The sequence below is a fragment of the Alexandromys fortis genome, unplaced genomic scaffold (genome assembly GCF_014885135.2).
Source record: "Alexandromys fortis isolate MF-2015 unplaced genomic scaffold, M_Fortis_MF-2015_v1.1 scaffold_22, whole genome shotgun sequence".
NCBI classification, from domain to species: Eukaryota; Metazoa; Chordata; class Mammalia; order Rodentia; family Cricetidae; genus Alexandromys; species Alexandromys fortis.
The window spans coordinates 13368536-13383851 of NW_026067900.1; the positions used below are offsets into that span (position 1 = coordinate 13368536).

General features: G+C 44.3%; 1 protein-coding gene across 1 annotated transcript; it reads right to left on the reverse strand.

The window, feature by feature from the left end:
• Positions 1–242: 242 nt before the first annotated feature.
• Positions 243–2040, reverse strand: LOC126491211 (coordinator of PRMT5 and differentiation stimulator-like). Its single transcript, XM_050126732.1, has 2 exons — positions 1935–2040; positions 243–1609 (listed from the first exon to the last, which is right to left on the reverse strand). The coding sequence occupies exons 1-2, from the start codon at positions 1951–1953 to the stop codon at positions 1233–1235; spliced, it is 396 nt and encodes a 131-aa protein (XP_049982689.1). The 5' UTR covers positions 1954–2040; the 3' UTR covers positions 243–1232.
• Positions 2041–15316: the final 13276 nt, after the last annotated feature.

Genomic DNA, 15316 nt, shown 5'->3' on the forward strand with positions numbered 1-15316 from the left:
AAACACCAAAAAAAAAAAAAAAAAAAAACAAAAAAAAAAAAAAAAAAAAAAAAAAAAAAAAAAAAAAAAAAAAAAAAAAAAAAAAAAAAAAAAAAAAAAAAAAAAAAAAAAAAAAAGAAAGAAAGAAAAGAAACCCTGTCTTGTAAAACAAACAAGCAAACAAAAACAGAACAAAACTATTTCCTATGCCTTTGAGGCTTGCTATCACATTTGCCTAGCTATGTGTGGGAAACAGTTTCTCACTGCCAGGCCTTCCTTTCTCTCTCCTAGGTAAATGCAGAGACATGCCTTCCTGTAGTTATCCTTATTGACAGGCATTTGGTCAGTGTACAGGATCCAGGCAAAAGCATTCCATTTAAGACATTCACAGATATCCAAGGACACAGAGTTACTACTTGCCCAAAGCTGTTGATTCATAGCTGCTCAGATAGAAGAATAAGCAAGCCCTGGTTTTACCCAACTTAAAAGATTCCTGACTCCTTACGCTCACCTTCACCTCAGTTTACTGAAAATTTTAGTTCAGGAAACTTACTGCTTGTGTTTTACTCCCAAGGACAGCAGAGGAGATAATTAACCACAACCCAGAGAAAAGACTTCCTGTTGGCACCACAGACCCACAATGCCCATGATCAGAATGATTGATAACAGCATATCCCAGAACTGATCATTTGTCTTTGTTTCTCCTGCTTAGAGTAATCAGTGTAAACTCCAGACACAGAGCCGTAGAAATTGCAGCATCTGGTGAATATGCTATCAGATGTAGGAACCATAAGCTTCCCCCGACTGTGTACATAGGTTGTCTGGTTACCCGATATTATCAATACATGCTGGGAGAAAAAAAGTGGTGCACTGATTTAAAAAACAATCCGTGCCCTACTCATAATTTTACTGAAAATAAAACTTTTAGCTCTTTATCTAACAACCTAAAAATGTAGCATAGCACACCAGCCTTCCCCTCTAGAATTCCCTGATGATTTATTTCCTTTCTTTTTTTTTTCTGAGTTATTTTTTCCTTTATAAAGAACAAAAAAATGCCAACACATACCCAAGTGTCCATTAACAACAACAACAGAACTAACAACAAAATGAAGAGCGGCAGCCCCAGTCAACAGCCGCCTGTGGCCCATGCTGAGGAACCCTGGGAACAACGCCTGCACAGGACATCTCACTGAACACAGGAAACAACCCTTGATCTGGAGAACACAAACTCCCACGAGGCAGAAAGTGACGAGTTAGTCTTCAGCATCATCAAACTGTCCTGTTTCAAAGACCATCCTAGAATAATGTGGTATCAGTGGAGGGGGGTGGTGCCAGCTGGGGTCATACATCATGTCTCCTTGCGGGGCACAGCACACCCAAGGCTTAATCTCTTGAGACATGCTCCCCTGGATGTCATCGGCATCGTTAGGATTGCCTTGGTCTGCTCTCAGCTGCAAGTCCCAGTCCTCCTCGCTAAAGAGATCAGCAGCCTGTTCCATGGGTGGCCCTTCTGACAGCTCCCAGGCGTACAGTTCCCCATCGTCTTCCTTCTCCACAAAGCCATCCTCTTCCACACCTGGGCCCTCAGCATGGGCAGGGCTGCCAGTAGGGATGCTCTGGGCTCCTCTGGCTAAGGATTAAAAAATGTAAGCCCTTCAAGGACTATAACCTGGACTTGGAACTGAAACAATTTTCTACCTATATATTCTGTGTGCTTTTCAGTGCCTCGAGTTATTCCTCCCAGTGAAATGAGGCAGTCTGAATCCATACAATGTCGAGTACTTCCTTGAAGCCTCCAAATGAAGAGTTCCACCAAAACACTGGGCAGAGAAGGTAACTCACTGGCAGAGAGGACTGGCTAGCAAGAAAAAGTGCATGAGGCTAAGGGATTATGCTTTTTTTTTTCTCTCTCCATCTCTTCCAACATCCACCCCAGGTCTCTGCCGTCTACTTGCCTAGTCGATCCATGGCCATCTCAGTCTCTGTCTCATGACCAGAGAGGTCAGCTGCGGCAAAGCCAACCTCCGCGCTGGGGGCCTCCCTTATTTCCTTTCTTAACTAACTTTCTCCATTAAGGAGTTCACTGGACATGAACTAAGCCACTCCCACCTTTGAACTGACAGTCATGGATCTGCTGTGCATATGTGTGTGTGCGTGTGCGTGCGCGCGTGCACGTGTGCATGCATGCATGTGGGAGTACATGTTCTTATCTGACTTTTTATGGGGTAAAGAATTGCAGCCTGGGACTAGGGCTGGGGAAAATTTGTAGTCTGAGGTTTCTGTCCTGCCCAGTTCCCACAGTCATTAAGTCCCAAAGAAATCACAGAGAGTCCTACATTAGTATTGGTATACAAGTAGCCGTGTTTCCTATTGGAACTTTCAAACATGCTGTCATCTTGGAGGTAACAGAATTTTCCCTTTATTTTATGTAAGAGTTTGAATAAGAAATGTCCCCTTAGGGAGCTCACACATTTGAAAACTTGGTGTCTTGTAGTTCGTGGCACTGTTTGAAAAAGATTGTGGGACCTGAATATACTGAAGAAAGCATATTAAGGGGGGGGGGGATGCTGAGAGTTCATAACCTGGCAGGCAGCCAAGTACAGTGCTTGAACAGTAGCTGTGAGCTCACTTCTGATTCACAAGTTCTAAGAAGCGGTAGAGCAAAGGTCTTGAGATGGAGGGACTGGGGAAGAGAGAAGGAGAAGGAAGGGGGCCGCAGACAGACGGACAGAATAGTTTGGCAAGGGCTTTTGAAACCTCAAAGCCCACCCCCAGTGACACACCTCCTCCAACAAGGTCATGTCTATTCCAAGGAGACCACACTGCCTAATTCTTCCCAAACAGTTCCACTAACTGAGGACCAAGCATTCAAGCATATGACCAATGGGGGCCATTCTCATTCAAAACACTATAGACATATAGACTTTTCTCAGATAAAGTCTATATTGAGAGATGGGGGGAGGGAGAGAGAGGGAGAAAGAAGGAAAGAGGGAGAGAGAAAGTGAGCCTGGTGTAGGGGGGATAGAGACACAAAAGAGAGGAAGAAGTGGGAAGAGAGTAGGAGGGGTATATTTCAGAGACTAGACATGCATGAGTGTAGGCCAGTTTGCTCCCAGACATAGCTGACCAGGCCTCTCTCCCAGTCTGCTTTAGCCTCACTCAGTAAATCAGAATTCAAGTAAAAACCACTAACTAAGCATAAAAAGTCTGTATATTACCCACACGTCTCACTGGGACAGTAGAGCACAGTCCCGGAAGCCACCAAATTTGAGGCTAAACTGCTAGGGTGTTTGGAGTCCTTGGAGCCTTGTTTAATAATCAAATCGTTCTGCCTATTGTTCAGATGAAGACCTTGCCCTCCCCTTGCCCTTCCTTCCTGGCTCTCAGGTCACTGAGCATGTGGAAGGAATGTGGGCCAGGGTACCTGAGCAGGCCAGCTCAGGAGAGGGAGTCTAGGAAGGAAGGAAGGGCCAGCACAGGTCCATAGGCCCTTGAATGGGAGGGGTACTGACACGGTGAGAGTGAGGTTGCTGAGGTGGGAAAATAAGCCAGGTGGCTGAAAGAAGAAGGAGTCGTTCAATCGGTACGACTAGTGAGAAGCAGAGGTCTCCTTATTGGAGAAGGCATTCCCGCATACAGAATGGGAAAGCCTTGAAGTGCTGAATCCGTGGTCAGCACAGAGACACTGTGTCATGATGTCCATCGAAAGGGTTGTCCTCGCGCTACTCCCAGGGAGCAGTTGGTATTTAGGGCAATGTCTACAAATACCCTACAGCACCTACAGCACAAGGGGGGGGGGAGCCCCCTTCCCTTTTCCTCTTAAAGATCACGAAGAGAATAAAAATTTTAAAGAAAGGGATTTTAAGAAAAAAAAAAAACCTTAAAAAGAAACAAAAATCCAGAAATAGTACAATTTATTCAGTGCACATGTATTCACATGTAGTAATTTTGTGTCTGTGCAATATGTAATCGTGTCTCAGTATTCCTCTCGGGCGATGGCAAATGCCATCCAAAATAGCCTGATTAATGCAGGAAAAAAAAAAAACCACTCAGTGGAAGCCGAAAGCAATATTCTGGCTGGAAGCAAAATTGCACAGCTGGTACCATTTGGGGAATAAAAAGGGAAAATATTTTTAAAGCCTAGTGATATTTTTAGAAGTCTTTAAAAATTCTTAAAAATATTTTTTGTTAACCTGAAGCTTTCCCCCACAGGTTGAATAATTTCAATTTTCTAAGGGGACTTTTACTTTAAACTTCAAAAAATCAAATGCTGAAATTCTGTAGCACATGCAAATAAGAACAAATAGCAGGGGGTGGAAGAACAGCCCCCAGCCAAATGTATTATTAAAAAACTATAATCTGGGGCTCGAGAGACGGTTCAGCAGCTAAGAGACTGGCTGCTGTTGTAGAGGACCTAGATTCTGGTTCTATTCTAAAACCCACATGACAGCTGACACCCGTCTATAATTGCAGGTCCTAACTAAAAAGAAATGAGTCTTTAAAAAGAAAACCACAATAATCTTAACAGTATACTGGTAAGTTGAAATAAAAAGTCATTAATGGAATAAAATGTGGAGTATAAAAATCTTATAGTAGGATTAATGTAAGATAAAGAAGGAGTCAAAAGTCAGTGAGAACCTAGGTGGTGGTGGCACACGCCTTTAATCCCAGCACTCGGGAGGCAGAGACAGGTGGAGTTATGCCAGCCTGGTCTAGAGAATGAGTTCCAGGACAGGCTCCAAAGCTACAGAGAAAACCTGTCTAAAAAAAAAAAAAGAGAGAGAGAAGAAAAGAAAGAAAAAGAGTTAATCCCAACTGCTAGAATAAGACCGTTACCACAATTGGAGCCAATTTTGAAGCAAGCTTGATTTTTATTGGGGTGCACCCAAGGCTGGTCAGCAACTGCCTCCTAGTTGGGTTAAAGAGAACAGCCCTCAATCCATCTCTTGGGCCCCTTTTTAAGGAATAAAATCATGAGTAGTTTTACAGAAGAGAGACGATGGGACAACAAGGAAATAAAAAGAAAAGAATAAGCAAGTGATCCACCCACCAGGGTGATTAGGAGGAGTCAGGGAGGGTCAGGGAGGGTTAGGGTAGTCTCAAAAATAAATCAAGGTCATGGGTTGGAAAAATAGAGCAATTAGACTCTCAGAGTAAATAGAAATTTATTTTTAATCATAATGGCTCCTGCCTTTAAAATGGAGTCAGGCAGGTTCCTCAAAAGAAATAATGACAATGAGCCAGGTATGTAACTCAGTGGGTAGAATGCTGGCCCAGTATCCAAAACGTTAGCAACCAGGCATTATGCCTGTCACCTGGCAGGAAGTGCTTGTCAGTCCTCAGGCAAATACTTAGTCCAGGGTATTCATGTGCAAAAGCCCCCTTTTAGAGGCAAGCTCCACCCATTCTCTTTCTCTTTCCTGTTGCTTCTCGGAAGATGCAGGTCTTTGTACCCCCCCCCTTCTCTCTCTCTCTCTCTCTCTCTCTCTCTCTCTCTCTCTCTCTCTCTCTCTCTCTCTGCTTCTGGATCAGGACGTAGCTCTCAGCTACATCTCCAGTATCACATTGCCTGCTGCTGCCATACTCTCTGCTACCATGCTCCCTGCCACGATGATAATGGACTAAGCCTCTGGAACAGTAAGTGCCCATTTAATGCTTTTTTTTTAAAAAATAATTTATCTATTTTTTATTTTATGTGTGTCAGCATTTTGCCTGCATCTATGTCTGTTTGAAGGTGTCAGATCTTAGAGTTACAGACAGTTGTGAGCTGCCAGATGGGTGCTGGGAATTGAACCATGGTCCTCTGGAAGAGTAGTCAGTGCTCTTAACCACTGAACCATCTCTCCAGCCCATAAATGCTTTCTTTTATAAGAGTTGTTTTGGTCATGGCGTCTCTTCACAACAATAGAACAGTGACTACGACAGTGACATAACCCTGGGATGGTGGCTCATGCCTATAATACCAGCCTAAAAGACAGAGACAAGGGGATTAGGAATTAAAGGTCATCTTCAACTACACAGTGAATCTGAGGCTAGCCTGGGAGACAAAAATAAAGGAAGAAAGGAAGGAAGGCAGCAATTGGGCTGCGGAAATACCTCAAGTGATAAAATATTTGTTACATAATCTTGAGGACCTAACAGAATTTATGTGAAAATCTGGGTGTGTCAATGTGAGCCTGATGCTTGAAAGAGAGCCTGACGGATCTTTGAGGCTCGCTCACCAGCCAGCAGCTGAGAGGATGCAGCACCTCTCCACCCCAAAAGTGGAAGAAAACACTCAAGATTGTTCTTTCATGTGTGCGTGCATACTTGTCCAGTGGCAGTTCAGGAACTTTGAAAACAAGTCAATTTAAATGTTTAGCTCACTCAAGAATATGGCTATTCTTGGTTGTCAACTTGACTACATTTGGAATTAACTAAAATCAGAAAATGAAGGGTACACCTGAGAGGGACTTTTGCATAATTTGATCTACTTCTAATTTGGACCTTTGAGGTTAAAAAGACACACACCTTTAATCTGGGCCACACCTTCTGCTGGAAGCCTAAGAACATGGGAGAAGAAGGAGGTTTTACTCTTTGCCTGCTTTGCCCTCAACTTGTTAGCACATCCTTTCCTACTGGCATTGGAGCCTGCTTCTTCAGAATTCTGGTATATACTGAAGACCGCTTGAGACACCCAGCCTTTGGACTGAGCAACCATTAGATTCTTGGACTTTTTGTTCCCAGCCAGCCGCTGTTGGATTAACTGGACTGCAGCCTGTAAGTGATTCTAACAAATCCTTTTCTACATATATAGAGAGCTTCATTCTATAAATTCTGCTACTCTAGAGAACTCTGACTAATACAAAAATAAAAATCAAACATCAAAGATTAAGGACCGGGGCTGGAGAGATGGCTCAGTGGTTAAGAGCATTGTTTGCTCTTCCAAAGGTCCTGAGTTCAATTCCCAGCAACCACATGGAGGCTCACAACCATCTGTAAAGAGGTCTGGTGCCTTCTTCTGGCCTGCAGACATGCACACAGACAGAATATTGCATACATAATAAATAAATAAATAAATAAATAAATAAATAAATAAATAAATAATAAAAAAAAGATTAAGGACCTTAAGGTATCAAAACCTAAGAAGAAATGAAAAGTGAGTGTCAATTGTGATGAAACTTATTGATCTATAGTATTGATGATAGAAAAATGTTATACATATGCACCAGAAAGACCATGACACAGGGGAAAGGAAAGGCAAAATTCTTTTTTTTTTTTAATTTATTTATTATATATATACTCGCCAGGAGATGGTGCCAGATCTCATTACAGATGGTTGTGAGCCACCATGTGGTTGCTGGGAATTGAACTCAGGACCTCTGGAAGAGCAGCCAGTGCTCTTAACCTCTGAGCCATCTCTCCAGCCCCGGAAAGGCAAAATTCTAAAGTAATACTATAGGCCACAAGAATGGAGCAAGTAGGCTATCTTTAGTGTAAAATCAAGAGAACAGTCTTGTTTGTGAGATTCCCCCAAAATACCAGAGAGGAAGGAGGCCCCATCCGAGTTCATATACAGACTTTATGACTGACATTTTCAGGCCTTATGACTAACTTAATGTTCAACATTTTAACTTTTTGTTTTGTTTTGTTTTTTTTGTTTTGTTTTGTTTTTTTTGTTTTTCGAGACAGGGTTTCTCTGTAGCTTTGGTGCCTGTCCTTGAACTAGCTCTTGTAGACCAGGCTGGCCTCGAACTCCCAGAGATCTGCCTGCCTCTGCCTCCCAAGTGCTGGGATTAAAGGCGTGCGCCACCACCGCCCGGCTACATTTTAACATTTTTATTTGAAAATATTTTTTTATAAAAGAAATGTCTTTGGTGCAATGGTGGTGCACACCTTTAATCACAGTAGAGATGGGTGAATCTCTGTAAGTTCAAGGCCAGCCTGGTGTTCAGAAGGAGATCCAGAACAGGCACCAAAGATACAGAGAAACCCTGTCTTAAAACAAAACAAAACAAAGCTATAGATAGATAGATAGATAGATAGATAGATAGATAGATAGATAGAGAAATGCTGTCTCTAGGTTGACAACCTTTGCAGTGATTTTAGTGGAATTCTTGACTCTCCAGTTGCTTCCCACCTCCCCATAAATTATAATAGCTTTCTAGTTTCCCTCAAATCCACTAACATAAGTCCTGATGCTTTTTATTATCATTAAGAAACGACTGAGGGCTGGGCGGTGGTGGCACACACCTTAAATTTCAGCATTCAGGAGGCCGAGGGAGGTGGATCTCTGTGAGTTCGAGGCCAGCCTGGTCTATAGAGTGAATTCCAGGACAGACCCCCAAAGCCACAAAGAAATCCTGTCTCAAAAAACAAACAAACAAAACAACAACAGAAAATACAGTTTTTCATGTTGTGGTGACCATAAAATTATTCCATTGCTACTTTGTAACTATAATTGTTCTATGTAATATAATTATCTGATATGCAGGATATCTCATGACCTTTGGGGGTTGAAATCCACAGACTGAGAACCACTGTTCTATATGAACTAATGAGTGATTCCTGTAATAATAATGTGGCCAGTGGATACCTCTCTTGAGAATAGTAATGGCAGATTTTATAACCAGCAAAAGCTTTTCACAATTAGCTTTTCTTTTGTGAAATAAGCCATAACGAGTTAGAAACCACTCAGCTGATGTCATATGCCTTGGAGAGTTGTATCCTACCTCGTATAGCTCCAGAGTCTTCCTTCAGGAACTTAGCAGGAGCACAAGGCCCCTGGCTGGCCACTCCATATCACTTGCTCCTGCTGGGCTAATGAACAGAGGACTAGGAGCCTGTTCTGGCCCACATTGGGCTGCCTTCCCCATGTGGAGAGTCACAGAGGGTGCTCTGGTTGTGACGGAGACAGCAACAATGGTGGTATCAGCTGGGGCCAGCTCTCTCCTGTTCCCTTTCTAATCATGACTCATGGTGGTTCTCTATCAAGCTCCCAAGCCCTCCTTCCTTTAACCTCCTGAGGTCTAGGATTATAGGCTTCATTCACCAGTCCCATTTCTGGCTGCCCTTTCAATCAGTTTGTTTTCGTTGGTCTGTTTTGTTTGACTGACCTTTTGAAATAGGCCTTTAGCTGCACATGATGATTTAAGCCTGTAATCCTAGCTACTCTGGAGTCTGAGACTGGAAGATTCCAAATTCAAAATCTGCTTGGGTTATGAGTGAGTTCAAGGCCAGTATGGGCAACTTAGTGAGATCCTAAATGTCAAAATAAAAGTCAAAGCCAGACCTGATGTGCAGGCTTGTAATCTGAGCACTCTGGAGATGAAGGCAGAAGGAGCAGGAGTTTGTGGGCAACCTAGGCTATATGAGACCTTGTCTCTGAACAAAAGAAAAGAGGAGATGACTAAAGAGATTGGTCAGTTGGTGAAGCACTTGCTTTACATGTGTGAAGACTTGAATTCAGACCTTGCTAAGTCCCTGTTGTGTTGTTGTAGAGCGACACCATGACCACTACACCTCTTGTAAAAGAAGGCATTAATTGCGGGCTTACTTATACTTCCAGAGGGTTAATGCCTGATCATCATGGCAGGAAGCAGACAGGAACAGCACTGAAACAGTACCTGAGAGCTTTACAACCTATTTCCACAGGTGGTAGGCAGAGAAAGTGAGAATGGACCTGGCTCAAAGCCCACTCCAGTGACACACCTCCAACAAGGCCACACCTCCTAACCCTTCCCAAACAGTTCCACTCCCTGGGAACCAGATATTCAAACATCTGGGCCTATGGGGGCCATTCTCATTAAAACTACCACAGATTCTCAGAATCAACGTTGAAAAACAAGACAACAAAAAACTCAAGCTTGGTGGCATGTGCCTTTAATACTAGGGATGGCAAATTGGGAAGCAGAAAGGCAATATGAGAGGCAGAGACAGGCAGATCCCTGGAAAGTCACTGGTAAAGCTCCAGGTCGATTATAGACCCTGTTTCAAATGGTAGAATGCACATGATGGGCAAAATCTAGGTCCTCTGACCTCTGCAGTGTGTAGACCTGGAACCACATATGCGTTCTCCCATCCCAGACAGAAAAAACTAAAAATACGTCAGAGTGCTTGTCTGGCATACAGGAGGCACTGATTCCATCTCCAGAACTGGTGAGACTATCTCCCCAAATCTGGGCAGGAGGGAGCACAGGAGAAACTGCTAGAAATGATTAGGACAAACTGGTCCACATTAATAATAAAATAGCATCCTAGTTTCAGTACACTTTTTTTGAGAACACAATTATCAGTCTTGGCTTTTGCGCGTTTTTGTCTCTTTGGGAAATGCTTTCGCTGTTTGGTTAGCCTGGAATTCACCGAGGAGACTAGGTTGGCCTGGAGCTCCTGGGTGGTTCTCCTGCCTCTATCTCCTAAGTGCTGGCACTATAGGAATGCAACACCAAACCCAACTTTTATCTGTGTGCTTAAACAACTTAAGTAGGCTCCAGCCCTGCTGGCCAATTGTCTGCCAAGCTCTGAAGTACGTGTGGTGACAAAGCATCCTAGGGTTACAAACAGTGGGGCCAAGGCTTTCTGATACACAGAAGATAAAACCTAATAATGGACTGTGAACAGGGAGTAGTCTCTGCTATAAATCAGAATATTAAAACTAGAACAGATATGTGTATACAGGCAAACAAGTCTGGTAAACTAAAGGAATTCTCAGCTTGAGCAATGAGCAGTAAGGACCTCAGGCGGGAATGGTGGGAAAGGCTCAAGGAGAGCATGGACGTTCCCTGTGGTAGGACTACGGCCAGGCAGGGCCTTACATGTACTACACAAACACATGCCACCTGGGCTCCAGCCTTGACCCCCAAATTTCTTCAGTGGAATAATTAGAATAAGACATTATATTGCTTATAATATATGTCAATTATATTATATATGTCAATTGCCCACTCCTATACACCTAAAGTAACCTAACTTTTCTCCTGTATATTTTATGCCCAAATTAAAATTTCCTAAAGTAGGCTGATAGTTCAATGGCATTTGCTAAATTTAAGTGATAAAGACATAGTTATAAAAGGGTTAAAATAAATTTATTTTTATTCTAAACTTTATTATTATTGTGTGTGTATGTGAGTATGTAGGGGCCAGTGGGGATGGTCCCCTCCTTCCCCCTTACCTGGGGACAATTCTTGTCTCACTGTATCTCATCTTGTAGCAGGAGTGATGGGATTGCAGATGTATACTACCATTTTTGGCTTTTAAAATATTTTATTTGCTATTATTTTCTCTCTGTGTATGTGTATATAAGTGTACATGTGGAGGTCAGTGAACAAACTTGTAGAGTCAGTCTTTCCTTCCACGTGGGTTCCTAGGTTCAAACTCAGGTCATCAGGCTTGCACAGCAAGTGTCTAAACATATTCTACCTTTGAGTCATATCAACAACCCTGCACTGGCTTTTTTTTTTTTTTTTTTTTTTAATGAGATCTTCAGGGGCTGAATGCTTGCTGAGCAAGTACCTTTTCCTGTTGAGCCAACTTGCTAGCCCATGGCTGACTTTTAATCAAAACTGAATAACTACAATAACTGCTTTTGAATAAGTCATCAGTAATTGATTGTGGCAATGTCCATGAGCTTCAAAAAATGTATGCAACAAGAAGGGCTAATGTAGGCAGAGTGGTACAGACCCATATGCCATCCACCACTGAGGAGGCTGAGACAGTAGGGGCTTGGGCTATCTAGGGAAACCCTTCTTCAGAAAAAGTGGGAGAAGCGACAGGAGACAGAAGGGGAGGGGAAGAAGGTCTACTAACTCAGTGTTTTTGAGAATATACTGAATATATAGTTACAGAGCATCTTCTAAATACAAACTTTTCTCGGCCCTACAGGTGGCATAAACGCGAGACAGGTGATCATACTCACTAGGAGTCATGGTGATTTTAAGGAATCTCCTTACAATATGCCTCCTTACAGTATGGAAAAACTTTCTAGTTGTAGGTTCAGTATGAGAATGCCTGAACTAGAAAGGAATTTAAAAAACGGTTGAAATCTCATTCTAAAAGTATAGCCCCCAGTGAGCTGTAACTGTGTCTTGGGAACCTGTTAGGAATGCAGTTTCTCTAGTCTCACTCTAGATGGCATAAACTCTGGGGTTTGGGTAAAACGTGTCGTAACAAGCCTTCAGGTAGCTGGCTTAACCCAAACTTCTGCTTTATGACTGGAAGGATAGGGCTCCACAAACACTAGCTAAAATTGCTATCACCTGAAAGTAAAGCAGGGTGTGGTGGCGCACGCCTTTAATCCTAGGATTTGGGAGGTAGAGGCAAGTGGATCTCTGTCTATTTGAGGCCAGTCTGGTCTACATTAGGGAGTTCTAGAATACACAGAGCTACATAGAGAAACTATATCTCAAAAGATCAAAATAAAGAAATGAAAAAAAAAAAAAAACAGTAGCCTTTGTCTGAAAAAGCCCAATTCAGTCATCTATCTATAGATAGCAGCTCACAACGTAGGCGAGGCTAGCCTTGAATTCAGAGACGTGCCTGTAGGCAGATCCTCCCAAGTGCTAGGTAGGACTAAAGGCATACACTACCACACCTAATTTACTTAAATTTTCTTAAAATGACAATGCTTCCTAGTTTTCCACTCTGTGTATTAATTTTCTTTCTTTCTTTCTTTCTTTCTTTCTTTCTTTCTTTCTTTCTTTATTTCTTTTGTTTTTTGTTGTTGTTGTTGTTTACTGTGTAGTCCTGGTTAGCCTGGAACTCCCGATGTATATGATGAGGCTGGACTTGAAGTCACAGGGATCTGCCTTGCGCGTACTAGGATTAGAGGTATGAGCTACCACAGTGGAATAAATTACTCTACCACTAAGTTGGCAACTTGCCACAAATCTATCAGAGCACAGTTCTGTAGGTCAGAAGTGAACAATCCCTCTCACCGGGCAAAAATCAAGGCTCTAAGTTCCTCTCCGTCTGGGCTTCAGGGGAGAATCAATTTCTCCACCTTTGCCATCCCTGAGGGACTACCCATATCCCTTGATTCCTGGTACCTTCCTCTACAGAATACAGTACGCTTGTATTTTTTAAATGAGAGGCTTACTTTCTTCCTATTTTTAGGTAAGACTAGTCACCCTTATCTTCCTGTTCATCTACACGTCTCAGTATTACACTGAAGCAATAGCACAGACTATCTCTTTCAAAGATTCCAATAGCATCATGTATTTCCTCAGACAATGAAAATGCAAATTATACCACAGTACGTTCCTTATGGTACTTTTATAAATCAGCATGGATTACTGGTGTCACTATAATAAAAGATGCTAAGTTATTGTGTTTTGTTTTTGTTTTGGGGCAAAGTTTCACTGTATACCCCTGACTGGCCTGGAACCCCCTACACTTACCAGGTTGGCCTTGAATTCACAAGAGATCTGCCTTCCTAGTACTAGGATTACAGGTATGAACTACCCTGTAGGGATAAGATAAAAAGTTATCAAAAAAAAAAGTCTCCTCTGTGAGCCTTGGTTAATAAACAACCCAGGTAGAAGGTAAGTGCTCAAAGATTTCTTTAACAAATGTCTTTGAATCATTTCAACTGCTGTTGAGCTTTCACTGATATACAGCATAGATTTTTGTGTTTTGAAGATGGCTACTGAAAGAGTTAAGGAACGTGGGGTGTGATGGCGCATGCCTGTAACCCTGGCACTTGGTATGTTGAGTCTGGGAGGATCAGGTGTTCATGACCCTTTTTAGCTCCAACTCAAATTCAGGGCCAGCCTGGGATACTCCAGACCTCGTCTCAGAAGCCCAAAGGAGCTGGATATGCTGCCTCATTACTTTGGGAGGCAGAGGCAGGGGTGGCAGATCTCTGTGAGTTGGAAGCCAGCCCGGTCTACACAGCGAGTTCCTTGCCAGCCAGGGCTATACAGTGAGACCCTACCTCTAAATTAGGGTGTAGAGTGCTGGAGAAAAGGGGCCCAGCAGTTTGGTTCCTAGGGCCCACATGACAGTCACAACTGCCTACACTTGCAGTTCCAGAAGATCTAAGGTCCCCTCTTCTGGTCTCTGAAAAAACTGCAGACAGCAGAGTACAGAAACTAAACACAGACAAACACCCACACACCAATATCTTTTTTTTTTTTTTTAAAGAAAAATTGCTTATTAGCAGACCACACACCTAAGGGACTTGTGACTTGTGTTTCAGTTGTGATACAACAGGGTAACATGTATCTCTTTCTGTCTCTTTTGAGAAAGGATCCATTGAGATCCACCAGCCTCTCACCAGGTGCTGGGATTAAAAACCACCACACCCAGCTTGCAAGAAAAGAAAATGCAATTCCAAATTCTATCATTGTCTGAGCCACAGCCTGGTAAGGAGTCTGGTGTTTTCGGCACCGGACACATAAATGACAAAGGTCTTCTCTTTTTCACCCACCCAAGTGTACTGGCTCAATCTTATCCATTGTTTTGAAGATGGATGTGAAGACAGATTATTTCCCACAGCGATTGCATTATCTCGCTACTTTTTTTCCCCCTTCACATGGCACATGTTTTAAATTCGAAGGTCTCCTCAAAAAAGACCAGAACTCGGAGCGTTTCTTTAACTTGTGTGGTGCCACGGGGATCAAACAGAATCCCTCACCAGCAGGCTGGGAAGCGTTCGCAGGCCGGGTCTGCCATGGGGCCTTCTGAGGAAGGGGTTTTGTTCGTGCCCTGCCTAGGCCGGTGGGACGCCACGCAGGGCCCGCGGGCTGAAATCTCCCGCCACCCTCCGGGGTGGGTTCGGCCGGTGCCGTGGGGGGAGCCGGGGCCCCAAGGGAGAGGCGCTGGGGCGGCGGCGGGGCGGGCCCGGAGGCCCGTGGGGGAGGAGCGGCGGCGGGGCTGCTGTGGCGACCGACGCTCGGCCGTGGCGGAGACCCACCCCCGTCCACATGGACAGTCGCCGAGGCCTGGGCTGATGCTCTGACGCCTGGGCGGGGTGGGCGGGCAGGCGGCGGCGGCGGCGGCCACTGCGGGAGCAGCGAGGGGTCGCGGGCGCCTGACGGTCGCGGAGCCCTCGCTCGGCGCGCCGCTGCGGCCATTTTACGGCCCGGGACGCAGGCGGCGTGTGCGCGTTCGCCTCGCTCTCCGTCCCCGGCGCCAGCGGCGGAGAGCAGCTTCACGGAGATCGGCGCGGCCGGTGGATGGGGAGTCGTGTGCCGAGGGAAGCCGGACCCGGGAAGCGCCGCCGCCGTCGTCGCCGCCGCTCACGGACCCCGGTAGGAGCCTGAGGAGAAGCAGCCCAGGCCGCGGGCCTCAGCGCCTCCCGTCCGCCCGAGACAGGCCGGGCCGCGTCGGCCAGCTTTTGTGTGGGGACCCGGCCCGGCGA